The sequence below is a fragment of the Strigops habroptila genome, chromosome 16 (assembly GCF_004027225.2).
Source record: "Strigops habroptila isolate Jane chromosome 16, bStrHab1.2.pri, whole genome shotgun sequence".
Taxonomy (NCBI): domain Eukaryota; kingdom Metazoa; phylum Chordata; class Aves; order Psittaciformes; family Psittacidae; genus Strigops; species Strigops habroptila.
The window spans coordinates 2,459,826-2,487,618 of NC_044292.2; the positions used below are offsets into that span (position 1 = coordinate 2,459,826).

At 47.3% G+C, this 27,793-nt stretch overlaps 1 protein-coding gene across 5 annotated transcripts; it reads left to right on the forward strand.

Annotated features, from left to right (window-relative positions):
• Window positions 1-27,793, forward strand: CDC42 (cell division cycle 42). Of its 5 annotated transcripts, none has more exons than XM_030508126.1 (6): window positions 1-119; window positions 13,006-13,146; window positions 18,010-18,082; window positions 19,946-20,055; window positions 20,162-20,359; window positions 24,283-25,131. In XM_030508126.1, the coding sequence occupies exons 2-6, from the start codon at window positions 13,042-13,044 to the stop codon at window positions 24,370-24,372; spliced, it is 576 nt and encodes a 191-aa protein (XP_030363986.1). In that variant the 5' UTR covers window positions 1-119; window positions 13,006-13,041; the 3' UTR covers window positions 24,373-25,131. The 5 variants fall into 5 exon arrangements, with proteins under 5 accessions (XP_030363986.1, XP_030363987.1, XP_030363989.1 ...); XM_030508127.2 differs by lacking the exon at window positions 24,283-25,131 and adding an exon at window positions 25,825-27,793 and having other exon boundaries at window positions 17-119; XM_030508129.1 differs by having other exon boundaries at window positions 111-343.

Genomic DNA, 27,793 nt, shown 5'->3' on the forward strand with positions numbered 1-27,793 from the left:
CTCTCGCGCCGCCGCCCCGCCCGGCGTGCGCTGCGCGGTGACGTCAGCGGCGGCGTGCCCCTGCGCCCGAGCCGAGGAGACCCCGCAGCGAGCTGCCAACGCCCGGCGGAGACTCTGAGGTGAGCGGCCGCGCCGGGGCGGGCACGGAGCCGCCGGGACCCCCGCCCCCCTCCCCGGAGCCCCCCGCCTTTGGGCACCCTCGTCCGGCCCCGCCGCCGTGGGCCGATGCGGCCGCCCCGCGGGAGCCGTCCTCTGGGCTCCGCGGCGTGTGTGGGGCCTCCCGGGCAGCCGCCGGTGCTGGTGGGGGGGGTGTCCCTTCCCAGCGCCGCGAAGGGAGGAGCGGGTGCGGCTCGGTGCCGGTACCGGGGCTCGGGTCTGCCGGGGGGCGGTGGCCGCGCCTCCCCTCCCCCGCTTCCTGGCGCGGCGGGCGGCGGCCGGACCCTCGTCGCTCGGGAGCGGCGGCAGGAAGCGCTCCTGCGCGGGGTGCATCGGCCATGGCGGGGCCCGGCCCTGCCCCGGCTGCGGGCTGCTGCTCGGGGGCTGTGGGGCAGAGCCCCGCGGGTCAGCTGTAGGGCTGGGTTCTTCCCGTCGAGCGGCGCCGGGCGCTGTGGTAGCGCTGAGCCGCAGCGGGGGTGCGGGCGCTGTGAAAGGCTCAGCCTAAGCTGTATGCGCTGCGAAAAGTCAGTTCCCACCCGAGAAGGAGCTGGGAGGCGCTTCTGGGCTTGTGCTTCCCTCGGTTCGAGGTCTTTGGCTCGCTCAAAGACCGTCACAGCGCCGGTGATGTTGCTGGTTTTGGCTAGGGTGGGAGCCGGTGCTGCTTCGAGGGTTGGTGTTGACATATGTTTCTCTTTCTCCTTTGAAATCCCATCGAGATGTACATGCAGCAGCACGTCACCTAGCTGCGGTTTAGAGGTTTGGTTTAGTGACCTGGACTTCAGCTGTTGGTTTTCTCTGTGCGGGTAGAACTCGCAGCTGGTGGCAGCAGTGGGAGACACTCTCTGGCCAGGTAGCTGTGAACAGCCACCGGCATTGTGAAACCCGTGCTCCGTGGAGAGTTGAAGATGGACAGAATTCCTGGTATCCTGTCTGTGTGGGTACCGCAGCCGGGGGAGCCAGAGCCGCTTTGCCGTGCCTGGACAAAAAAGCACAGGAAAGACATGACCTTAACCAGGAGGCCATGTTACATGACAACTGGGTAGTCAGGAGCAGTTTGGTCTGGCCATCTGTGATTGCCTTTGTCTTGTGTTCATCTGTGCTTCTCCTCCGTGGAAAGGAGGTGCTCGCTGCCTTCATTCAGAGTGTTCAGTCTCAGTGCCTCAGAGGCCCTTGGTTTTTCTTGCCTTTTTTTTTTTTTGTGAAAGGTATTTAAAACCTGGCTCAAGCTCCTTGTATTGCTAATAGGAATAACTCAGTAAAGCACTTAAAGCTTCTCTCTCTTTCAGCATCTTATGCAAACTCAACTTTAGATAGAAAGCCTTTGTATTCGGCTGCCTATACGTGGAAAATCTGCTTTGTGAACTGTTCCTTCTGGTTGGGGTAGGATGATGGGGAAGGCAGAATAGGCAAATGTGTACCTGAGACAGGTCTTGTGGATGCACGTAAGACCTGAATCAGTGTATTGCTAACTAGAAGTGGTTCTGTGTTTAAGCTGTTCATGTGTATGCTTCAGTAACAATGAGGAAAGGTTTTTTTAAGTCTTGGCAAGGAACAAAACCTACTGTGATGCAAGATAAAACATGTTTGTCATTTGGTAACGTGTTGTAGGCAGAAATTTTAATCATTAGATTTGCATACTTTGAACTTGGCTATTCATGACCTGCCACTGATGCTCTAAATACATTATAGGCCCTGCTTTGGGGGTGGTTGTTTGCCTTAAAGTTGTGGCCAGTTCTGGGAAGTTTGTGGTGTTTTCTCTGTTGAACAGAAATGCCCTGGAATTCCTGGAGTATCTAAAATGGAAACTGCAGAGCTACTAAAAGAACAATAGTAAACAGAAATGGAGCCCATCTGAAACTGCTTGGGATTTCCCTGATGAGAGTGCAACTGGGCTTCTCTGGCTTTACAGGAAAGCCTATGAAAGGCTGATGTGAAGTGCAGGATGAAGTTGACTGCAAATCCTGATGTGAAAGTTCCTCCTGGTTAAAACACAGCTGTAGTACTAAAACATATTTCTAAGTTGTGTGAGCACAGACAGCTGGACTTCTTAAAACCTTCTCAACAGCTCGATTTCCTTGCAAGCTTCAGAGTTAATAGAGTGTGTTGGTGTCGCTGGGTTCCAGCTCTGCTTCTGGCTCCTGAGAACTTGTACAAGAAATGCATCAGTGCAGCTGAGATGTGTGTAACCTGCTGTGTGCTAATGTGGGTGCTCACAGCTTCTGAAAGTCATCTCTGGACTTGTGTATTTTAGCCCTCTCTTTCCTCTGCCTGCCTTTTGTGGCCACAGCTTTCACGCAGTCATTAGACTCGATCGTATGAGTTTCAGTGGTCTGAGCTTCTAGAGCAATAGCCTGCAAGGAGGAGTTGTGGGGGATGTTGTTATCCTGGCTCTTGAGGCTCCATTCCTGAGGAAAGAGCATCACCTTTTTTGTAGAAGATGAAGGTGCTGTCAAGTTAAATGGAAGTGAAATTGGTTTCTGGTACTCCAGGTGGCAAGAAGCTCTCTTTAACCACTTGGTGTATTGTAAACTTCTGCCTTGTCTCCTCTCACCCCACTTGCTAAATGCAGGTGAACCCCCTCCCTTCTTTATCCTTTATTATATGACAAATAAACCAACTTCTTGACTAGATAAGCTTTTATGCTGAGTTTTAAAGATATTTAAGGTATCTTTACACTTCTACAGCCTGTTATGTGATTAGGTGGTTTCCTTCAAGCCTTTTTTAAAAAGCTTAGACTATATAGCTAAGGGTGTTCATCAAAAAGGACTACCCCTAGAAATGACAGGTTAAACCCTTTCCAGAGCTGCTTCTGGGGCTAAAGCCCAGCACAGTTATCCCTCCCTGGGTATATCAGGCTTCCTCCGGCCCCTGCTGCATCCTTGTGATGAGTGCAGGTGAATGTCTGAGGTGGGTGGCAGGGTGACGTTAAGACAGGGTGTTCCCAGCCTACGGTGGTGGATCCTTTAGGTTGTTCTTAGGTGGAAGAATTGGGTTTGTTTACCCAGCCCTGGGTGTGCAGTAAGCTTGAAACAGTGATTGCAAGAGGCAGAATTTCCATGTTGTTGTCATGTAATTAATCTTTGTTATCTTCCCGTTGAGTTTCAGATAGTAATGTCTGTTTTGAAGAGTTTCAAACCAAGATACTGCTTGGCCTGTTTTCAGCTGTCCTTTTCTTGAGCTGGATGGACCTTTCTTCTAAACAAGTGACATTTTATAAAGAGAAAACAAAGAGTTAGTTTTGCAAAAGCTTCTAAACCCCGTTGTTCTGTTTTAAGCTCTTGTGCTGCCAACTCACCCTGCTACTTTTGTGTGTTACAGCGTAATTCCTAGCAGGAGAGTTGGTCTGTGTTCTCTGTTCTCCTGTTGTGAAAGCCCAAACCAAACCCATCCTTAAAAAGTAACGTGGGGGCTCCCTGTGAGCCCTTTTGCATGGAGGGGGTGTGCAGGGACTGGCTCATCACTACTAAGACTTCTTTGGTTAGGTTGCTGGTCTCAGTGCGTGTTCTATTAAGTCTAGACCCAGCGATGGCAGGGGAAGGTTTTACCAGGCTCATGCAGTGTGAGGGGCAGGCTCTGCAGCAGGAGGGGATCCTGGCACTCTGCAGCCATAGCAAAGGCTGCCAGAATTGTCTTGGTCTGGAAGGAGCTGTTTTGAATTGCTCAGCTCTTCTCAAGTTGAAAGATGCTGTGCTGTGTTTTTGGCCAATGATGAGTGTTCTGTTTTGGGGGGGGAAAAATGACAAAAATGCTCCTCAGCTCTAGATGGAAGGAAAGAAGGCATCTGCCACCTCATAAAGTGGTGTAGCTGTTTGTGTTGGGGCAGCTGGGGCTGGTAAACAGCTCAGTGCAAAAGGGCTTGTTGTGGGAGGGCTACGTGCTGGCCTTGGCTTGGGCAGCAGCATGCTCTGCTTGTGGCTGAGCTGGAGCTCAGTGATCTGAGGTTTTTTAGTGCTTGTGAAATGTTGCTGAGCTAAGCAGCTCCTCTCAGAAGGATCCTCTTCTATCTCATGGAGTGGGGCTGTTACTTGAGCATCTTCTCTATTTACCTACTGCTGAGAAACTCCTGGTTGCCTGACAGGGTCTTTGTCCTGCTGCCTTGGCCACGGTGCTGTGGGTATCTTGTCTTGTGCCTTGTGCTGTGCAAGGGAGGGTGGTTCCAACTGCTCTGGTTCCTTCTTCTGGTTAGGTGAGCACGGAGCAACCTCTCCTGCTTCAGTCCTGGTATTGGTGAGCTTTCCGGCTGCTTTGTTAGTTTTAATAGAATCCCAGACTGGTTTGTGCTGGAAGGGACCTTAAAGCTCATCCAGTTTCAACCCCCTGCCACGGGCAGGGACACCTTTCACTAGAGCAGGTTGCTCCAAGCCCCTGTGTCCAACCTGGCCTTAAACACTGCCAGGGATGGGGCAGCCACAGCTTCTCTGGGCATCCTGTGCCAACACCTCAGCACCCTCGCAGGGAAGAACTTCTTCCTAGTGTCTCAACTAAATCTACCCTATGTCAGTTTAAAGCTGTCACTGGGAAAAGCGGCTTTTGCAGTGTTTTTTAACAGAGCTTTATCTCTTTAGTTCTCAGACAATGTGGTGCTACTTGGCCTCAGCCATCCCTGAACACATCGTGTCCTCCAGGCACCCGCAGGCTTTGTGCATTGAGCACCAGCAACTGTCCCACTACCTGAGCGTGACAGGAGTGAGGGGTGGTCAGTGGAGTGGGGGTGATCTCTCACAGCTGATGTGCATTCAGGGTGCTTCCCGTTATGCAAAAATGTGCCTCAAAATAGAGGAACTTCTGCCAATATCTGTTTTACTGCTGTTAAGTGTGGTAGGCTATGGGTATGAGGAGAGAAACATTGAGGCTGGTGAGTGCCATGATTTGGTTGTATGAGCAAAAAGGTCCAGCTAGTATTTTTAACTATTAACAATATGAAACTGGACTAATAAAGATAGTTCTTTTTAATGTGGTATTAAAATACTGAACAGGATTTTGTTACATGGTTTGAGTGAAACAGCTTCTTGTGTAGAGTATAAAAGTGAAGAGTAATAATGAAAGATTAAAATGCCTTTGGGAGAAGAGGACTTAATATAGGCCCACATATTTCCCAGGTTTAATCTGGGGCAGGTTTTCCCAGTGCTGGTGGCTGGTTTTGGCAGTGTAACCTTACCTGGAGTGATAATAGAGGAGCTGACACTTTTGTTATTTCCTGTTGAGGTGGTGGTAAAGGGGAGGTTGTTGTTCTGAGCCCTGAAGTGGGACAGGTCAGCAGTGCTGGTGCTGAGGCAGTGGGCAGATGTGGGCATGGCTGCACCGACCAGCCTGCATGGGCAGCTTGTTTGAGTTTAGGACTACAGTGGATTGAGATGGCTTTCCCCTTCGGTTGGAGTTGTAGAAACATGTTCCGGTACTGCTGGTAGCTGAGGTTCAGGCTTTTAAAATTCCCCCTCCCAGCTATCTTCACTTATCTGTAAGGTGTGTATCTGCTTTACCAGGTGGTTGTGAGGAGCCTTTAAGAAGATGTACGAAGCAGCTGTTAGTTCTTACATGGTTAGAAAAAGAAAGTTGCATTAAGCATAGGAGACATCAGTTGATCTCAGACGGTTTCGTTTTTGAGAGACCTCTTACTGCTTCCTTGGTAATTTATAGTAACTTGTAGTAATTCATAGTAACTTGTCCAGAAACGAGTGCCTCAGAACCACAGAATTGTTGGGATATACAAGCACCATTAAGTGGCAGACTTGGGGATGCTCCAAGATCCCAGACACATACTTTTATCTCAAATGGGGATTCCCATAATTGTGGCTTTTAGGACAATGTGGACAGCAAACAGTGTGGCTTTTAGGAACAACATCACCCCGAGAGCTGAGTCGGGGCTGTCACGGTGCCAGGCGGCTACATCAGTTGTGATCATAGAATGGTTTGGGTTGGTCCTGGAGAGGGGCTCTTCATCAGAGGCTGTAGCGATAGGACAAGGGGAAATGGGTTTAAGCTGAAACAGGGGAAGTTCAGGTTAGAGATAAGGCAGAAGTTCTTTACTGTGAGGGTGGCGAGGCACTGGAATAAGTTGTCCAAAGAAGTGGTAAATGCTCCATCCCTGGCAGCGTTTAAGGCCAGGTTGGACAGAGCCTTGGGCTACATGGTCTTGTGTGAGACCTCCCTGCCCATGGCAGAGGGGTTGGAACTAAATGATGTTAAGGTCCTTTCCAACCCTATTCTATGGAAGGGATCTTGCAGATCATCCGGTTCCAATGATGATGATTCCATGTCTCTTCACAGAACTGGCTTTTGTGTGCCCAAGTGTTTCCTGTTCTTGCATCCACACCAAGTTGAGTCTGTGGGTGCTGGGCAGGCGGGACAGAGCCCACCAGTGTGCTCTGCTGCTGTGAGACCTGAAACCAGGACACTGTGGATCCGGATCCTCACCCCAATTCTTGTGTTTGTACAAGACAGTTTCTTGAGTCTGCCCCTTCTGCTTTCTGCAGGTTTTGCCTTGGACTTCACCATTTGTCTTGTTCTAAGGGAGTGCAACTCCGGTGCTGCTTTGTAGTTTGACAACTTCTTAAGCTCTGTTTAAGGAATTAAATACCCAGGTTTTAAGCTCACCTTTGAGAGCAGATGCATTTGTGTATTGTGCTTGTGTGCCTGCCGCAGTCTGAGCTGTGGGCAACAGGCAGGTGACTTTGGTCACCAGGTGGTTCACAGCACAATATATTCTCTTAGATTTCATTTACCATGTTTGTAACATAGAAGCGGCAGATGTGTTCAGTTCTAGGGTGAGAGCTCCATGAAAGATGATAATTCCTAGCAGGCTGAAAGGTGGGCTTTGGGCTGGAAAATTTAGGTGATGTCTATAAATGGCCACAGGACACCTGCGGAGGAGATTATCAGCCATGGGGAAGATGGCCAGTGCTGGCCAAGGAGAATACTGGCCATGCTTTTGAAACCAGTTTTGCCTTCTGTGCCTGTCTTTCTGGAGTTCAGCTCTTAATCAGAGAACAGCTTCTGTGGGTGTTTTGCATCACAGGTTTGTGGCAATATCAGTGCACTGAGAAGTCTGGGGTCTTTTAACTCTGTGGTTGACAGCTGAACTTCACCAGTGTGGCCTTTTCATCAGAGGTTTGTGATTTCTGACAGAACTGGTGCGTTGTCTGCAGCAATCTTTGTGACGAAGCATTTGCTGTACCAGGTTTGTGTTGCAGATATGCAATCAGAGCCTTCTCCACATAATGCTGCTGGGTATCTCTGGTGGGGAAAGCACGACTGCTTGGGTTGTAGTAGCTGATTATCTCTCTTGTGCCCTTGATCTGGGAGACTTGTTGGTTTGGAAAGCAGAAGTGTTAGTTTTTAGTAAGGATAGAGGAGGTGGTAGAGGGCAAGGACCTTGAAGTGGTAGGGCAAGGGTGCCTTGAAATGGGTGTGATTATCCTAATTATCAAATACAAATATGTATTTAATAATGTGGGGGGTTTATAAGGTCTGAAAGCAGAGTGAAAGGGTAAAAGTGGTTAACAGGTCATGAGTAAAATCCTCTGAATGTTGTTCCTTCCATTGTGGACTCCTGAGTTCTTTGACCTCAAAGGAGTTACCTGAGTGGCCTGTTAGTGTAAAATCACCTTATTTGGGAGGGAAAAAAAGGTCTTATTCCTGCTTTTCAGAAATGGCTGTGTTTGATCCTTTCCAACAGGATCTGGAAGCTGTGAGGGACTGGTTCCGCTTGGCCTCCTGAGGTAATGGTGTGTACTAAAGAGGATCGTGAAATGGCTCTTGGTCATCTTGCAGCGGTACCTGTGATGAAATGGCAGCAGTTTCAGGCCCGCCTGAAAGAGGAAGTCATGGTGCTGCTGAGGCTCGACAGGAAGCTAGTGCAGGATGTGCAGACAGATTTGACAGCTGGGTTTCCTTCGCCTGAGAGAATGTGCACATTTCAACCTGAAAACAGTCTTTGGGTAGCTTAAAAATAAAAGGAGTCTTAACAAGCATGAAGGCTCGTGGTTTCTGCTTCAGATTGCACGTACAGCAAGAGCGAAGGCAAGATCCTGCAGATTCTTGCCACTTGGTGTAGCAGGGAACACCGATTGTGTACAAAGAGCCACAAAAATTCACTTTGTTTTACAGTCAGTAGTTCCTACAGCTACTAGGATGTGTTGCAGCTGCTCTGAATTAGAGAACTGGAGAGTTCCTGTAGTAACACCATGTTTCATGTGCTTCCACTGAGGTGGGAAGCTGAGGCTTGCACAAGGGGGGTTGTGGCCCTTGGTGTTGGGGTGCACGTGGGACAGGATTTCTTGCGACCTGTGCTTATTGAATGGGAACATGCTGTAGGTACTGTGTATCTCTTCAGCCGCCTGTGATCTATCTATGTCTCTTGGTGTGTGCACAGGGCAAGAAAGTGTGTAACTCCAAATTTTCCTTTGCACTAGGAAGGATTACAGATCTACGCTGCATCCCACTGGGACTTGGGTTTAACACTTGCATCTCTGTTGGCACTTTTTGGGATTAACCCTAAATGCAGATCAGCTCTCTGATGAAAGTGTGAGGCTGTAAAATGAGCCAGTTCAGTCTGGAGCAGGGCCACCCGATGAATCTGCTCCAGTTCACAAGGCTTTGTAGTCCAGTTTCCAGGATGCTGGCTCCCAATTCTCCTGGGTCCTGCTGAGTTCTGTGAAATCCTGTTTGTGTGACTGTGTGCTGAACAGATTAAAATCCAACAAATGTTAGAAGTGTGGTCAGTTAACATGTGCTGTAGTGAAGCACTGATGTTTTTGATTACAATACAGAGAGGTTTGAGAAATCAATTCAGTGTGAGGGTTTTTTAAGTCTTTAGAACTTGTTGGGCAGCCCTAAGTCACACTGACTGGTGTTGCATTCCCAGTCTTTATCAGCTCTCCTCTCTGGGCTTGGCCAGATGGCTCATGATTACATGGCTCAAAATCCACTCCCTGCACTCAAACTGGGATGACTTCAGCGCTTTCCAGTCTGTTTCGATTCCCTCGGATATTTAAAACTACTCGGTGTTTTCTAGTCCTGCTGGGTGTTGTAAATGTAGACTTCCTACTAGCTGCTTTGGAGGGGGAACAAAGCCCAAACCCCTGGAATTTCTTTCTTTCTGCCTCCCTTGGTGTTGCACTCAGGGGATGAGTTATTCTCTAGTTTTATCTCATGTTGAATTAAATCACTTTTAAACCCCAACTCCATGATGTACCTGTCTTTAAAGCTATTCCCATGGAAGAGCAGGTCCCAGGATCTAAGCTCAAAAAACGAGCATGTCTTCAGCTGTGTGCTGTGGACTTCTTAGAAGTGGAAATCATGAAGTGGCTCATCCAGCTAATCTAGAAAGCCTACTAATCCAAGGAAAACAACTTATTCAACAACTCCAATTTCCCACTGGTAAGATGCTGGAGGCCTATGCTTAAGGTTCTCATATCTGTTTAAAACTTAGGTCATCCTATTTCAGTATTTAAAGTTATATATCCATTAAGAAAAAAAAGGTGAGGGGATTCCTCTACGTGGATATGTGCTTAAATGTGTTTGGTCCTTTGAAGATGTGATCTGTAGCTTCTCCTGGGGTGGGGGTGGTTAAACAGTGGTGTGATAGGGGTGGTAGTTGCATGGCACATATAGAACTTCTGTGAGCCAGTTCAGTGCTTTTAATGCTAAATTTTGTTCATACTTTCCTTTAGAAAGGGAGAAACCCAACAACCAAACAGGAGTGAACTTGGGATGCAGAGTAAGAGTAAGCCCTGCTTTTATAGGAGATACTGTTAATGTGCACTGCTGGTGTTCTCTACTGTGTGAGAGTAATTGTGTAGATAAAGTTGGTGTTCACTGTGAAAGGATGCTGCAGGAATAGTGGGATCCACAGGCAAAGTGTATGTGCATGCAGCTTGTGCTTTGTTTTTGCCCTGAGCCCTTCCCAGAGCCCAGCAGCTTCTCCCCCAGAGCCAGTGTGGGCGCTGGGCTATACTGAGGTGGGGAAGGATGTGGAGCTTTGCAGCATATTCGTTTGAACTGATGAGCTTTCTGATATTGTGGTTCCATTTTGTTGTTTGCTTGATGCTCTCTGGAGTAAGGAGTTTTAAAGAGTAACACTAAACCCATACGTTTATGATATGTGAACACATGGGAGCTTTTCTTATACAGTACAGAGTGCTAAGATGTATAGTTAATCACGGATTGGTATGGAGCAGTGAGCATAGGAAGTGCTTCAGAGTCTGGACTTTTCCTCTAGCGTGGGTTCTGGGTGGCTGAAGCAGGTCTGAAACCGGAGTTATGGATAAACAAGGAAATAGAAATAACTGGGGCAAGAGGGTAGGAAAGGAGGTAGAGCAGAAAGGGAGGGGAAGGATAGGGAATGGCTGAGGTGTCTCCTGAGGGGTGGGAAGGGAGCCTGGGTTTCTCTGAAGGGGCTCTTAACCTGGAAGTGGATGGGCTTGGTGGGAGCTGTTGGGTGAGCAAGGGCAGCTGGGGCTGGGGTTTCTGGCTCTGGGGGGACAGTGTGATGAATTCCAGTTCAATTCAAAAGGCATCCGAGAAGTGGCAGGGACACCAGTGTGAGGTGTTTTGTACTTCATGTATTGCCTCTGAACAGAATTCAGGGAGGCTGCTCCCTGTGCTGTGCAGCAGCATGGCCCAATGGCTGGTGGTGGTGCCCTGTTCCATGGGGGAGGCAGCGGGGCAGGCTGGTGACTTGGTGTTAGTGGGTGCTTGAGTTGTTACCCAGGCCTGGTACCTGTCTTGATTTCCTTTTAAAATCTGCTGAACAAGTGACCCTTCCCTTTCCACCTTTGCTGTGAGCAGAAGCCTGTCTCCACGTGAGGCTGAGCTGCTCCACTGCCTGCCTGCTTTCTGGTGTCTTTTTTAGTCTAAAATGTGATGTTCTCTCTGCTCGGAGCCACCAGCACAGCAAGGCCCAACTATGGAGCACCTTCACAGCTGGGACAATATTGACTAATACTACTTAGATACAAACAGTTGAGCTGACTTGAACACAGAAAACGTCTTTTGAAATGGAAGCAATTGCTGTGTCCTTCTGAGCTCTCTGTGTTCAGAGCTTTTTGTAGCATTAATGGAGGGCCTGTTGATACGCTTCGCTGTGCAGGCACTGGGTGAAACTGAGGTCTACTGCATAAATCAATAGATTCTGTTATTCTGATACTGAAATACTTATAGGGGAGCCAGTCCAAGAGGACACCAGGTGCCTGTGCAAATCCTTCATCATCATTATATGAAAGGATATGTATAGATGGAAATGTATAGACATTGGCAGTAGCGTTGTGAGTGTGTGACGTTCCAGATGTTGCCTGATGTGCTGCTCCGAGAGAGCCTTTGCTACTACTTCCTATACTTGCCTGCTTGTGGATCTCCCTGTGGTTGGTGGGGATGGTGGTGATTAGCATTCCCCTATAAGTACTATTTGTAGGATCTCCTGAGGATGTTTATTATGAATTGAACTGGCTTTATGTAAATCTCTGAGCATCCCTACAGCATCTGAATCAAAACTAGTGCTATAAGGTTAGAGTTGTTGCCAGTTACCTTTCCCTGCAAGCGTGATGCCGTGATGTGCAGTATCAGATCATGCTGCAGCTGGGACCAGAGCACTCAAAAACCTGGAACTGTGTTTTGCTTCCAGATCCCACTGAGACATGCAATCCCCAGGAAGTGCCCCTTGCAGAGTTCAATAGGGCTCGATTCAGTCTTAATGCAGTTACCCCCACCTGAGAGCTGTGGCACCATTCTTGGCAGGGTAAAGCAGTGTCACCATCCTGAGGGTGAATTTGCTACAGTGGGTGTCTCTTCCTGTCCTCTCCCCCACACCCTGGCAGGGGGTAGCTCAGTTTGCCAGTCTCTGTTGCTGTAACTCAGATATGGAGACGTTGAAAGTCAGTAGGGGCTTTGCCTGAGGCTTGTGGGGTCAGGATTTCACACCTCTATGTGGGTGAATGGCCAGAGGCCTGGCACTTCTCGCATTGAAGTCATATACTGATGAAGGGCAGTGGTGTCTGGCACTGTAGCTGATGTCTGGAGGAGGTATTGATGGCAAATACTAATTTAGTTCTTGTGCTGAAGTCTGTGCTGGGACAGTGTGAAGGTAACTGGGTGCATGATGGTTTTGTAATGTCATGGGAGTAACCGGATTCCCTGGGAACCGGCACCCCGCTGAGCTGCTCAGGGCTGTTGGCCACTTCAAAGTGGGGATAAAGGTATGTGTTAAGTAGCAACTTGAACCAAAAGGTTGTAGAACTGTACTTAGGCCTTAAAAAAGGTGAGGGGAGGAGGAATTAGTCATGTTTACTTCTGTCTGTACCTGCTTATTTTTATCCCATAACCTAGTTTGAAAGCTGCTGCTGCTGTGTTTCCTGCTGAGCTTGCTTTACGCACGTGCTCTCCAGAGGGCACATCTCCTAGGAGGCACGTGTGTTACTGGGCAGCTCTTGAGACCCTAGCTCAGACTTTCAGTGCCTCTAAGGCTGGATGCTTCCCTGCCTTAAAAGCAGAGTTGGAAAAGCCTCAAGACCTTTTTGCCCATCTCTGGGTAACTAGGTAAAAACAGTGACTGAATTCACCCAGTGCTCCTTCCTGGTGCAGAGAAGTGACTGCACCAAACATAGTTTGAGGTGGTGCAACGTATGCTGTGGGAGGGGTCTGGTGTTGGGAGGAGGTATTTGCATGTATGAAAACGAGCAGCTTCCTATTGGGTGTGTGATGGAGGCACAGATCTACCAGTTCCTTTAGGAATGTCTTGTTTTCAGATCGCAAACCTGCTGTAGGTGGTTTGGGCTCCAGTCAAAGCTCATTGATAACGTGTGCTGCTATCTAGTGAGTGTGAGAAACATCTGAATGTCTCTTTTTTTCCCCTAGGTTCTGTTGGAGCTGATATTCAAGTAGACTTCAGCTATGCAGACGATCAAGTGTGTAGTCGTGGGTGATGGTGCTGTTGGTAAAACCTGTCTCTTAATCTCTTACACAACAAATAAATTCCCATCGGAATATGTACCAACGGTAAGTGTGCCAATAGTTCTGGTTGTTCAGGGGCACAATGGGGCAGGGCAGCAGGAGCTTCCTTCCTAACTAACCTTGGTGCACATCTTAATGCTTGTTCTTACAGCCTGCTTTCCTCTTGGAGACTAACTAATACATCATGGGAGAGTAATGATCGGTCTGATATACTGCTGCTGCCCATCTTTCATGCTGCCTGGTGGTGCTGGGCTGCCTTTCCTCTGTCTGGACAGTTCTAGCTGCTTGACTGCTCCTCAGAACCTGGGTTTCTGTTGTTTGGTGCCACCAGATGGATTCTGTGAATGAGATGATTTGCAGGTGTCCGGACTGTGAGTGGAGAGCAGGCAGCAGGAGCACCAGCTCCCTCAGCCTTTGCTACACCTTCAGTTTTAGGGAAAGCAGTATTTATGTTGCTAGAATAGTCAGTGTCTATTTTTAGATGCTTATTTTTGCTTTGCAACTCTAAGATCCAGAGGTTGTGCAGTGAGTTACGGAGTGTGGCTGGTTAACTGCAGCTAAGCTTGAAAAATTGGTTTGGATTTAGACTGTGCTGCCTCATTCATTTGTACTTCCAAACATTTGTATAGTCCTTGGCTATTTCTGAGTAACCTTTTTGAGTTTTACAGGCTCGTCTTTCTGAGATACTGACTCCCTGCCTTATGTAAAGCTCAAGGTGGGAGCAGTTTGCTGTCTGCCTGTGGTGTGTGCATTATCTTTCTAACAGAAGAATGCTTTTCTTCTTAATCTTGCATATGCTGATACAGTTCTGACACTCAGGTGATTCAGTTTTTTAGTGAGGTTGCTGCAAGACACCTTGACATCTCTTTTCATGAGTTTTCTCTGTTATGGACCCAAAAAGGCCACCATCTACTAGTAAATGAGTTGAAGAGTTTACTGAGGTACCTCAAACAAATTTGGATCTGGAAATGCATCGCAGAGAGGTTCAACACCTGCTGGTGAAAGGGTAAATCGTCTTTTGTGCTATTATAAAGCAACTTAAAAGAGCAGAGGGCTCCTCTGAGGTGCCAGGTAGCTCTGCCCATAGCTGTTTTGGAATAGTCACTTCTTTATAAAGATATCTTCTATGGAAGAGAAGTTGCAGTGAACATCGTTGGCTCTTTTTGGGGTATTGGCTTTGTCCACTACCCAGAGCTTTTCAACTTGCCAAATTTGAGATCTGTTAAGAATAGGCCAGACTTCCACAGAACAAAAATGATTGTGTTTAGTTGTGGATTAGGAACTAAAGATGAAAGAACTCCCAGACCTGTGTTCAGGTTGGATGCAGTGGCCACTGTCAGGAGCCTGAGGGTTGTGCTGCAGGGATGGCGACCCAGGTTCAGCCTCTCTCATGGAGGTCCTTTGGTACAGACCAGTAGAGAAGTTGTATTTGAAACTGTGTATTGCCATGCTCAAGTTTTTGAGAGTGGTGTCAAGTATCCTGCTGTGATGCTCTGGGACAGCCACATCCTGTGCTGACCTGTGGAACTCTGCCCTGTTTAAGCTGTTCTTTATGGTCAAGACAAAATGAAAGTGGGAGTTCAGGCAGTGAGTGTTTCTATACTTACCCTAGTGAAATGACCCTTAATTATGTTGAAAAATGCTATCATCTTACAGTGTGTATTTTGAAAGCTTCTGAGTTTGCTGCCCTGCAGATGGTGGTACTGTCTGTAAATCCCTGCTTATAACCAATGAGGAAAAGCAACTCAAAGGAAGCTACTTGCCAGTAAAGTCTCTTCTAGGTTATTTCTGGTGCTTTTAAAAACTCTCCCATGCTTCTGGAATAGTATTTATGTCTGAACTTCATGCTTTGAGGAACTACTGTTCTGGGGATATCACAGGCCTATTCCCAATTCTGTGCATGGCTCAGAGGTGTATTTCACAGTGGAAACTGGTGAGTAACCTCTGATATTCCAGCTAATACTTCTAGTAGTAAATGGGCAAAGAAACATAACAGGTAGCATTATTCCCAAAGCAAAAGCAAGCTGTGTGGGAGTGGACAAACCTTAATGTCCTCAGGATATTTGTGGCTGAAGAAGGACCCTTGAGTGAAGTGGGTAGGACTGAACTGCTTAACAAAAACGTTTAAGCAGGACTTGGAAAGAAAGTTCTTCGATTGAGAACCTGGTCAATACTGGTGGTAGCTCAAGGCTAATGTACCAACAAAGCCCAGAGTCCAGCTGCAGCAGCTACTGCAAAGCCTCTCTAGAGGGGAAGGTGGCACCCTTCCTCCTTGAGTATGTGCAGCAGTGCAGGGCACAGCAGTTACTAAAGGTAAGGGGGGCTTTAGCAAACCAGTAACACACTAGCTTCAAACTGGGCCACTCTCTGTGCCCACACTGGAGCTGCTAGTGTCAGCAGCCTGTGCTGTTGTCCTGTGTAGCTGTGCTTGTGCAGCAGCATGGCCACAGCATTCACAGAATCCCAAACTGGTTTGTGTTGGAAGAGACCTTAAAGCTCTTCCAGCTCCAAACCCCTGCCACGGGCAGGGACACCTTCCACTAGAGCAGGTTGCTCCAAGCCCCTGTGTCCAACCTGGCCTTGAACACTGCCAGGGATGGGGCAGCCATAGCTTCTCTGGACAAACATTGGGAGAATGCACCAGTCCGGACTGATGGATGAGTTTCTTTCATGTGGCTCTGTGTTTTGCAGCCCTCTCTCTTGTTTGAAGCTATTTCCCAGTGGGAGACTGGCTTCCTACTGATGGCTACACATGATTTGTCAGCTGCATGTTCTTGCTGTCATTGCCATTATTGGAAAGGGCAGCAAGGGGCATGTCTGTGGAAAGGCATGGGCAGGTCTGTGGTGAGTCCTGTCACACCAAAGCTCATGCTGCCTGCTCTGGGCTGTCTGGCACTGGCAAGAGTTGGAGCTTCTTGTTGGGCTAATTCTTGTTCTGGTTTTTAGCCTGTTTGGCACAACTGAGGGTGAAATTGTCTGTGGGTTATGCTGTGAGAATGCAGTGGCCAGGTCTGCCTGAAGGGCAGCCTTGTAACCCCGGCCAACTTGGGGCTGAACTCCAGACCTGTTCCATAGTAGCTGTATCTTAAAAAGCAAATATTAAAAATCCTATTTTGTAGATAGGGAGCTTGAAAAATAAATCCTGATGCTGGGGAATGCTGATTCCCTTAAAGGGCAGATCCAAGTAGTGTTATTGACTCCCTGTCCACTGGGAAATGAGGGATGTTTTTGGGGGATTAAGCTGCCAACCATCTTCTGACATCTGAAAGATGCTTTGAAAGAGCAAATGCTGCTCTGACCTTCAGCATGGAGCATGCCATTTTCTTGTTCTGACCCTGGCAGTAACTGAGTTCCCATTCTGGTCTGTACTTTGGAGTCTTGAAGCAGTAGTCATGGCATATTGAATGTGCTCTGTGGGGTGCTTCCCACCCTCCTCAGCTCCAACGCCTTAGTCTGGGGTGCTCCATGAGGCAAACTCAGGGTGCTGTGTAAAGGATTGGGCTGCAGGTAGGGAGGTGGGGGTTGGAATCTCTTGTGCTTGAAAATCTTGGATACTGATCCAGAATAGTATGTGAGAGGTGGACCTCTGTTTCTGCTGCTGTTCCTGGGGACATGCAGCTGCTTTCTCAGCCATTATGGGTTGTGAAAAGTTGGAAAAAGCCAGCTTAGTGTCAGGTACTGCTGTGACCAGGACAGTCGGGTGGAAGGGAGGCAGATGGAGCTCTTGGAATTCAGCTTTGAAGCGCTGTCTCCCTGGTCATACCTCTGTTTTTAGTGGGATTTTTCCCAAAGACCTAAGCTCTTCCTAAAGCCCTGTTAGTAGATGCATGTGACTGCTTATTTCTCCCTCACTTCCATGAAAAGCTTTTGAGATGCCTGCTGGCCTCTTCAGGGTTGTGGGTTCCTTCTGCTCTGGGAGCTGCTCAGACTTTGGTTTGGTGCTGAAGCAGAACTTCCCTGTTCTCAGAGCTCTCAGCTGGCTCGGGGTGACCTTGCAGCACAGTGCAGGTAAAGGTGGGTCTTTTTGTGACGGTGGGAAGGGTTTTCTGCCAAGGGTACGTTCTGAAATGCTGTCTGCTGTGGTTCTGAAGATCACATGGTTCTCAAATGAAGGATGCTGACCTCAGACAGTTTACTCCTTAATGTGGGTGTTGAAGGAGGTGGCTTTGGGTAGCTCCCCATGCTCAGTTTTGTTGTAAACAAGTTACTGGGTGAAACCCTTTCAGCAGTGTTAGCTTTTGATCTGCCTTTGAGGACAGGACTGTTGTGCCAGGTGCTGTACAGAAACCATATAACTTAGTCTTCAGGAGCCAGATTCTCCACTTAGGTAGTGAATTTGACACAGACTGATTTTGACCAACTACAGTGCTTCCTCCAAAGATGGAGGATAAATTCCTGTTGGAGAGATGGGCTCTGTATGGAGTTCCCTGGATGTTCACAGAGATGAACTTCAGAGGGCTCAGGTCCTGTCAGAAGCAGCCCCACAGCTCTGTGCCCCGAAGGGCAGTGCTGAAGTTTATCAGTTCAGTCTCTGTGGGGACGTGTTCCCTGTGTCAGACCAAGCGTGAAGGTGGAGATTTCTGTGGCAATGTGGGAAACCTCTTTGCAATTACAGGCAAGAGCTGTTGCAGGTGTTCTACTCAGTGGCTTTTCCCCTGTTACCTGCAGTCATATACCCAGTGTCCCTTTGCTTTAGGTGCCTCATGGAGACAGATCCTGCATCCCTATTCCAGATTGAATTGTCCTGTTAACAGCCTTAATGGCAATAGCACTGTGAGCCTCGTGGCTTCTCTTACCCTGTGCAGGTGACTTCCACAAATTGGAGGAGCCCTGGCAAGGTGAATGGGGTGATGGTCTGAGAAGTGGCTTATTCACATCCTCTTGAATGTGCTTCTCTCTTGTTTTCAGGTTTTTGATAACTATGCTGTAACGGTGATGATTGGAGGAGAGCCTTACACCCTGGGCCTCTTTGATACTGCAGGTGAGAAATCAAGTGCTTGTGTCTTTGTAACCACCCAAGATTTAGTTGAGGTGATGCTGACCATGAAGACATACAGTTGGTTATGTTTTTATGAAAGGGGAAAATATTTCTTGATTCTTCATTCCTGACCTTTGGGGAGTTGCTAAATTGAGTTCTTAAACAAACAAACCAATAAACCCTCCAAACAAACCACAACAACAAAAAAATACCAAACCAAAAAAAACATTCCACTCACTTTATAGAGCTGTTTTATTTTGTTTTATTTTGTGATACCAGATATCAGCTTTGGAACTTTCACCTCTAATCAAGGTGATACCTGAAAGATAAGAGGTTTCTGCATTTTTCAGCAAGACTAAAGGAGGAAACTGTGTTGTATAAAATACATGGATTGTATGTGGGTTTTGTTTAGTAAACAGCCTATTTTTGACCAAATGTCAAGATAGAAGGGAGACCTTAGAGCAGCTCCCAGTGCCTAAAGGAGCTGACAAAAAACCTGGAGAGAGGCTTTGGACAAGGGCCTGTAGGGACAGGACAAGGGGAATGGCTTTAAGCTGCCAGAGAGGAGATTGAGATGAGCTCTGAGGCAGAAGCTCTTCCCTGTGAGGGTGCTGAGGCGCTGGCACAGGGTGCCCAGAGAAGCTGTGGCTGCCCCATCCCTGGCAGTGCTCAAGGCCAGGTTGGACACGGGCTTGGAGCAACCTGCTCTAGTGGAAGGTGTCCCTGCCCATGGCAAGAGGTTGGAACTAAGGTCCCTTCTTTAAGGTCTCTTCCAACCCGAACCATTATATGATAAACCCCCTATTGCTAACTGTTAAATTAAAAAGAAATTCTTTGTTTTGAACTTACACTATGGAGACAAAGCTCTTTGGAGTAGTCTGTTAATTGCAACAGGATGTTTTGGTTGGTGCTTGGCTCCTCTGTGTCCATGGTGGCTGTAACAAGCTGTGTAGACCTTCATCTTCCAGCTGTAGATCTGCCTCCGCTGAGACATCCCAGGGGTTGAGTCAGGTCCATCAGGATCTCAGAAGTCTGTGTTCTGTGTGATAGGTGAGAGAGCATCAGTTGTGATCTGAGGCATTTTGAGCAAGTGTTTGATTCGGCTGCCAGCGAGTACAGGAGCTTCTTCAGTGCAGGTTTGCTTCTGAAAGCAGAGTGCTGCTGAACTGAGCAGGAGGAAGCTTAAGAATGAAGTTGGGCAGTGCTGGGCTGCTGGGGCAGTGCTGGTGGAGCCCTGCAGGCTCTGCCTGCCTCTGTTGGATCCAAAGGGAAGAGCCTGCCTTCCCCTGGAACACAGCCTGCACTGGGATGTCTGTGTGTTTCTAGGGCAATGCTGCTGGATGCCTGAACACACTCTCCTGTAACGGCAGTGTCCTTCTCTTGCTGCTTGGGGGACACCTTGCCCAGTGTTCACAAGTTGAGTCAGAACCTCCTAGTGATTGTTCTTCCTCCAAACTGCAGGGTTTTGTTAGGGCAATGAGATTTGATGGCACAATACTTCTAATGAATGGAGGAGGTGCAGGAGACCTCATCTACAACCAGATCCCTGTTCAGCAACTGTTCTTTAGAACTGAGGAAAGTGTTGTGCACTCTGAGGGTGTTTGATGTAAGCATTCATTACACGTGTTCCTGCCGGATTCCCAGCTCTCTGTGCTGTTAAGCTGCTCATTGTTACACAGCAACTGAATGAGTTCTGGATTTGAGAACTAGGATCTTTGAATGTTTGGGTTCAGGGCATGTGTATTTGCTTAAGAGTTAGGATTAAACACAATAATGCTGTTGTGCTGGAATATGCATTCTGACCGCCTGCAAAGGGCAGATTATCACTGTCTGGGTCTAATACTGTGTTGATTTTCTCCTCTCTAGGTCAGGAAGACTATGATAGATTACGACCCCTCAGCTATCCACAGACAGATGTATTTCTGGTCTGTTTTTCAGTGGTGTCTCCTTCTTCATTTGAAAATGTGAAAGAAAAGGTTGGTTGCGCTCTGCCTGGAAAGGCAGCTGCTGCAGTGGTTTGGAAGTACGTCAGGAGTTACCTTAGGTGGTTAGTAACAAACACTGTGTCTTCTCTGTCTTTAGTGGGTACCTGAAATTACTCACCATTGTCCAAAGACTCCTTTCCTGCTTGTTGGGACCCAAATTGATCTAAGAGATGATCCCTCAACAATTGAGAAACTTGCCAAGAACAAGCAGAAGCCCATAACTCCAGAGACGGCTGAAAAGCTGGCCCGGGACCTGAAGGCTGTCAAATACGTGGAGTGCTCTGCACTGACGCAGGTGAGGGATGGTCTTGAACCCTTTTTGCTTATTTATATTCCATGCTTTTTCCAGTTATGGGGAAAACCAGTCCAGTGTGGATGTGAAAGGGTATAGGCTCTGTTCCTGGTGTTGACACTGTAGCTTTCTCTTTGTCCTGTTGTTCTAAGGCACAAGGACTTGGCAGCGGTACAAAGAAAATCAGCCTGTGCAGATTAGGCACAGTGTAGAGGGTGATGGAGGAGGACGTGTTTGCTGTGATGGCTTTTGTGCTGGAGGAAAACAGCTACTGAAAACTTAGGTGTGTTATGGATAATAAGTGGGACACAGAATGCAGCTCACTGCTGAAGAGAGCAGGCAAAGGCAAAAAACTTCAAGTCAGTTCTGATGCTTCTGAGACTAGAAGCAGTTGAGAGCACCCTTCCTGTGCACTTGGTGGGGAGCTGTTTCCTGTGTCTGCCTTAAAGTGGAAGTTCTGTTGAAACAGAAACTAACAATAAAATAGTTCTTACTACGTAAACATGGTGATGTTGAGTGAACTGACTTGTGAACATGAGTCTAAAGCCAACAAAAATAGCTGGTTTGAGGCCAGGAAACCTGATTATTCTTTCCCTTTAAGTTAGGATTAGTAGGGTGGGGTGGATGGGAGCCATTGGCTGCCTCGCTGGTGTGTGGCTTTGACTTTGGATGCCCTGGGAACTTGATCTTGCGTGCCTGGTCTTGCAGAACTGTGACATCTCTTCAACAGATTCCTTAATGCTACTCTAAAGAACTTGTCCCCACCTGATGTGCATGGAACTAGGGCTGCACAGTGTCAAGTCCCTCACCCTTTTCGGTTTTGTTGTGTTCATCTCTAGTATCTTCAGCACAAAGCTTTATTGCTAAACTTCAAGAAGCCTGAAGTTCTGCCTGTCTTGCACCTTTTGCCCAGATTGCATGTTGACTCTTCCATTTGTAACAAAGCTTTGCCTGGGTGTTTGCTGAGGAGGAAGAGGCTTTGATGGAGTTGTGCAGGAGGACCCTGGCACTGGAGGTGTTGTGGTGAGGCACACAGTCCATCCCGGGAATCCCTGATCCAGAGGTGCTCTTGGCTGTGCTTCCCTACTGCCCACGTGCAAGCTGAGGGTTAGTTGTGCTTGAGCTGTACTTCTTAGATCTGGTCAGTCCCAGAGTGCCATTTTTAGATGGTGTCTGGCACATCCTGAATCCTGCTGCTCACTAGGCTTTAGAACCTGCCAGTTGGATTAATACATACCAGGACCTTTTTGTCCTGTGCTGCTTACTGAGATCCTTTCCTCTGTAGCTTTAAACTTGCCTTATTTAGTCTGCTTAAATTGCATGGAAGCACTTAGAATTACCAGAGAAAGAGCTGATACAATTAAAAATGTCAGTGTTTGTCCATTCTCTTTATTTCCAGATAGACTAAACTGTATCTGTTGCAGAGAATAGCATCATGCACTTCAGAGCTCAGCCGGAATTTCCTTCAGAGCACTAGTGCTCGTGTACCCATTGATGCTTTTAGGAGGCTGGTTTTTTTTAGCTGCAAAGCAGTGTCATAGTAGCCGGTTTCAACTGAAGCTTGACTCAGTTGGGTAGTTCAGTCTTTCCTTGCCTTGGCCTTCATCTCCGCAGGCCAGGGTGGCTTTTTCGTTCCCAACTAATTTACAAATGACTTTGACACCATAGTAGCAATTGATCATAAAATCATGGAGCTAGAGCATGTTGTTGTTTTTGCTGGGAGCAAGAATTTGCTTGTTGTGTGGAAGAGTTGATGTTGTGGAGTCGAGGCTGAGTTCTCTCTTCCTCCTTGAGGCTGGATGCTAGCAGTCCTGTGGAGTCAGTTCTATCCCTCCTTTTCTGGGGTTGTGAAGTCCCTTTCTGTAATGAAAGCACTTTTCAATGTCTGTCTTTGTTTCTCTACAATACCCAATACCACTGTAAAAAGTGGGTAACACTTTGCTTTAGGAAATGGTGACTGACAGACATGACAGCTAAACAGACTGTAGCACTTCAGTTAAATGTGTGAGTGGACTTCCTGAAGCTCAGTGCTGGTACCTAACACAAGGGAGAACTTTGAATTCAGTTTCTTTCCTCCCCCTGATGCTGGGTTGACAGTTTTGGCACACTCAGATTTATAAAGTGTCTTAAACTGCCCATGAAGGGGGGTGCAGGAGCCTGACCTCAACCTGGTCCCAGTGCAGCACAGGAGCTGTGGTACTTTAACCACTGTATTAAGGCCTGTGTGCCAGAGGTATCAAACCCACTTCCCTTCCTGTGGTTACTCTTGTCTCATCCAGGCTTTTAACCCTGCTCCCATTTTCACAACAATTTTGTCTCTATCCTGGATTTTTTTCTTCTCTTCCCTTCTCCCAGTTTTTTTGCTAGTTTCTTCAAAACAAATCCCAAATTCTGTTCTCTAAATTAATTTCTCCTGTGCAATAGGAAAACAAGAGCAGAGTCCCCAGGCAGAACTAAGGAAGCATGTTTCCCTGACTCCTGCCCTGCCTGGGTCCTTAATCTATCTAACAGGACATAATGAGTTTATACACCAGCCTTATTCTTGCAGGGAAAGAAAATCTAATTAGTGCTCAGCTTTCCCATAGGCATTATTCTGTGATTTATCTCAAGTCTCCAGCTCTTCTGTCAGCTCATTTAAAAAGAGCTGCTGGAAGGATGTACAGAATGGCTGCACATGGCGATTTCCTTAACTTCTGTTCTCTCAAGTATAATCTTGCCTGTAACAATATGGACTTAAATGCTTCCAGATGGAATTGCCTTAAAGATCTCCCATGTAAAACAAGATTGAAGACCTTCTAAAAGGGATGTACCAGTCCAACCTGTGAGGGAGAAACCAGTTACATTTGGATGATTTAAAAAAGAAAAATAATCTTAATTTTGCAAAGACTGCAGTTGTTTACAGGAAGTAATTTAAGTTTCTGTTTGTCTTGAGCTGGGCTCAAGCAGTTCTGAACTTCAGAAGGCTGCACTCATGACAGCAGACTTAGGCGAGTCCAGTTGGCGTGGCCGGAGCTGGGTTGCACTGTTGGCATTAGTGTGGCTCAGCAGAGCTGCAGCTCCTGTTGTGCTACAGCAGATGCAGTGCTTGCCTCGTGCTCCAGTGTAATCCCTTGCAGCCCCCTTGCAGCTCTCTAACTGCTTGCTGGATCTCAGTCACTCCAATCCTAACACTGTTCTCTCTTCCTGTGACTTGACTGGTTAGACTGGCTTTGGTACTGAGCTGAATAACTGACTGCACCATTTCCATGCTGGCTCCATAGCAGCACTGGTGAGGTGTCACATCGCTGCTTCAGGGGCTGGCAGTCAGTGTCTGAAGGTGATGATGGCTTTACCAGAGGGGTTCTGCTTCGATCCCAGATCCTGTTTTGTCGGCCATCTGGAGATCTTCAGTTATTCAGGGGCTGAATTCACAAAGCACAAGGAGTCGTTTGGAGCCTTTGCTCTGGACTCACTGGGGTGGTTGGGAGCAGTAAGCCCGTGCACTGGAGGCGCTTGCTTACCCACTGTGGGTGACTGCAAAAGGTTTACCTGACCCTTTGGATCCCGGTGGTGGGACCCGCTGCTCTCCACTGCGTTTATTCCCCTGTAATCTCCCCAAGTGTGTGTTCACAGTGAAGTGGAAACCACCATTTCTTGTGCAGCCCCTCCCACCCTGTGTTCCTGCCAACTGTGTTTGTGTGTCTGCCCTTCTGAGGGTTCATTTTGTCTAACTTGGTCCATCACATGTTGTGTCTGTCTCTGACATTGACTTCTGGGTCATCTAAATGAGATTTCCTCCTGGGATCTACTTTGTTTTTTGCAAAGTAAATCTGTTTGCTGCCTCTGTGAATTCAGCCTGGTCTATCCTGAATGCTCTTTGTATCTGCTTGTTTTTCTCTAATCCTCTAACCTGGCTGCTGTTTTTTCTCCTCCCCTCTGTCTTGTAGAGAGGTCTGAAGAATGTGTTTGATGAGGCTATCCTAGCTGCCCTCGAGCCTCCGGAAACTCAGCCCAAAAGGAAGTGCTGTATATTCTAAACTTTCTCCTTCCCCTCTTGCTGCTGCTTCCTCTGTCCCACTACTGTAGAAACCTGGTTAAAAAATGAATAAAACCACCTTGATTGAAAGCTGTTGTGCCTGTTACCATCTTAGAGCAACCTCTGTATTAGCTCTGGACTGAAAACAATACTTAAGATCTTTAGTAAACCGTTGTGATGTGGAACATGAACTGGACTCGCTTAACTCTCTGCTGCTGGGGTTGCCAGATGTGGGTAGCTTTATAATTTAAGGGGAAAGGATCTGGTTACATCATTATTTAAAGAAAGATCGAAAGAATAAGACATGATGTTTGATCTTCCTCAATCCAACTGGAAGAAACGCTGGGCATGTTTTCGATTTCTACTTGTGACTCTTGTTAACTGTATTTGCATGACAAAAGTACCTGAACCGGTGATCTGCAAGTGAGCTGTAACGTGAAGGGTTTTCTGGGTCTCCTTTGTGCAGTGAGATGTTTTTCTGTTGCTGTTGCTTTGGCTGTCTGTGCTATGGTGGAGTATTTGTCAGTCCTGGGGGGAAGGAAATCTCAATGTACTTGCTACTGCTTTATGAACTGTTAAAATTCTTGCTTTCACTAACATGGTAGAGCTCTTCATTTCAATAATAGAACCTTAAAGCCTGTTACTGTAAGATGTAAAGCTGCTTCTTACTATCATGCTTCTGATTTTTATTGTTTTAAGGAGAAAACATCAATTGTAGCTTGTCTTTCAATTTTGAAATTAAAAACCGCAGTTGTTTGTATAAATGACTGATGAAGCTTTATTCCGATTTGCACTTCCTGGCTTCAGTTTAACACTTAACCCCGTGTCCGGTGCCCGCTCCTGCTCCTCCATCCTGACTCCTCCAGTACCATCCACAGCTCCTGGGCTCTGCCTGGCTGCTGCTGCCCGCGGGTGCCTGGCGCCGGAGCCTGCCCAGCGCGGGACTGGGGCTGTTCTCTTGCATGTCTCTTGCCTTGTCTCCTCTCCTTCACACGGGTGTCTGCTGCTCCAGATCGGGCTCTTCCATTTGAATGCAGCACTTTCTGCTTTGTCATTAGCATGTGAAACCTGTTAGCAGCCAGCTAATGATAAAAATTGCCTTAAGGAAATGACTTTGGTACGTGTGCGTTGCTTCGTGTGAAGTATAGAATCATGGAATGGTTTGGGTTGGAAGGGACCTTAAAGATCATCTAGTTCAACCCCCTGCCATGTGCAGGGACAAGTATACACCAAGTATTCTGGTCTGGTCTCAATGGATTCGTGTTCCTCTTCAGAAAACCAGGTGCTGAAGCACAGCAAGGCGCTGGGACGGAGCAGAGGAGGCTCTGGGAGTTGTAGGTGGCAAACCTGGGCTCATCATTCAGGGGGTTCTCTGCCGCTTGCCTTTCGGTGGTTGTGTTTGTGTGAAAGCTCTGAAATGAGACTGCCCCTTTCTCTCTCTGCCCCTTTCCAGAAAGGCCTAAAGAATGTATTTGACGAAGCGATATTGGCTGCCCTGGAGCCTCCGGAGCCGAAGAAGACTCGCAGGTGTGTGCTGCTATGAACATCCCTCCACAGCCCCTTCTGCAGAGCTGGTGTTTGATGTCATACTAAAAGCAATGTTTAAAATCAAACTAAAGATCCAAATTTTAAAATTTGTTTTCGCAATAATGACAAATGCCCCTTCACTCCCATTCCCCCATCCCTGTGTGAGATGAGAATGTTAGTGTTTATTCCCCAGTGCCCCCTCAATTCAGTTAAACTAGTTAATTTTGAGTAATTCTATATTACCAGAAAACACTGATCAATACTAGTTTTTTATTTTGTTTACTGTTTCTAATTTGTTTTTGTTTAAGATCCAGGCATGCTTGTGATGACTTTCTGTAACAGACTAATTCTGGGCTGTCTTACTGCAGCCTTGTCCCTTAGGCCAGTCTGGCAAGACTTAGTTCTGGTGTCAAGAACTCGTGGGGCTGTTCTGCAGCCAGCCAGCAGCCTGGGTGTGAGCTGACTTGAGTGCTAAAGACAAACACAGCAAAGTAAAATGTCCCAAGCTGGTGCTCCTCTAAGGAGGAGTGTAGAAAATGTATCTGCATCTCCTCTGAAGTTGCCTTGTATCTCTTCCCCTGGCTTTCCACTGTGCAGGTCATAAATTTCTACCCCACCCTCTAAGTTATGAAGCCGTAGGAATAGGAGAATCCTTTTCTCTGGATGCACCATCAGACTTGAAACTAGCTTGTCAGTCTCTTCTTTATCTTTGACATTGTAAGCTTTTGTCATGTGATGAAGAAAGAGCTGCACCTTTTTAAGCAGGCCCAGTGGCTCTTAATAAACCCATCTTCTGCCAGTCCTTAATTATAGAGAAATTAATTGCAGTGAGCAGCACATACACTGCTGATGGACACGCTGAGGGGGCCTTGTGCGTGTTCAGATGAGTTTTGGAGCTGGCCCTGGTGGTGCATCTCTTCCTGGATGGCTCAGCATCCTTCTGGGAGGGGTGGAAAGCTGGACCTGTGTCAGTGGGAAGGAGCTGCAGGGGGGGGTTTCTGGTGTTTGTGTGGCACCATGCAGGGACCAGTGAAGGGAATCCCCTTTTTCTGCGTTTGGCTCCTAAGTACCCTTGAACCCATAAGATGGGCTCCAGCCCGCTGAGGTGTGTGCAGGGTCTTCACACACTGACTGCACCATCGTAGGGGTTTACCAACAAGATTATTTGGGCTTGCAAATTCAACGTTTTTTAAGACTTAGGGAATCTTCTCCACCTCCCAAAATTCCGATTTCTTGTAGACTCGGTAGTGTTGAACCAATGCTTTTTCATGTCTAAGTTCTTTGTATATGCATTCTTTTCAGATGTATTAAACATAAAGTATCTTCACAAGCCTGCCTGAGGGTAGTTATTTCCCTTGTCCTTCTCTTGAGTGTAAGGGACTTGTAAATATGGCTTTTATCCCATGTGAGCCCCACTCTCCTCCTTGCAAGTTAGTTTGGGTCTTAATGCTTAATCCTGTCAGTTCATGTCCTCCCTCATCTCTGCTGCTGCCTTAGTTCTGTTAGGATCACTCTAATCTTCAATGCAATGTCTTTGCTGTCACACCCAGCTCTGAAGGGAGGGACAGTGGCTCTGAACAAAAGGAATACTCATCATTGTGCATGTTCCAAACTGTTAAAAGCTGGCTTTTGGGGGTCAGTGGGCTCTGCACCTCTTCTGTCAAGAAGCCAGGCTTTGTGGAAGCTGCTTGTGGTTCCCTGTTCATGGGCAGATAGCAATACCCCTGGAGGGACAACTGACACTGTACCCATCTCCCTCCCAAACCACCCAGGGTTCACACCTTTTGTTAATTCTCTCCAAAGAACCAGTGAAGTCTCACATTGTTGCTGCATAACTTGTATTAATTATTAAAACACATTCCAAAGAGTCTCATTAAAGGTCACTTTTATTTTAA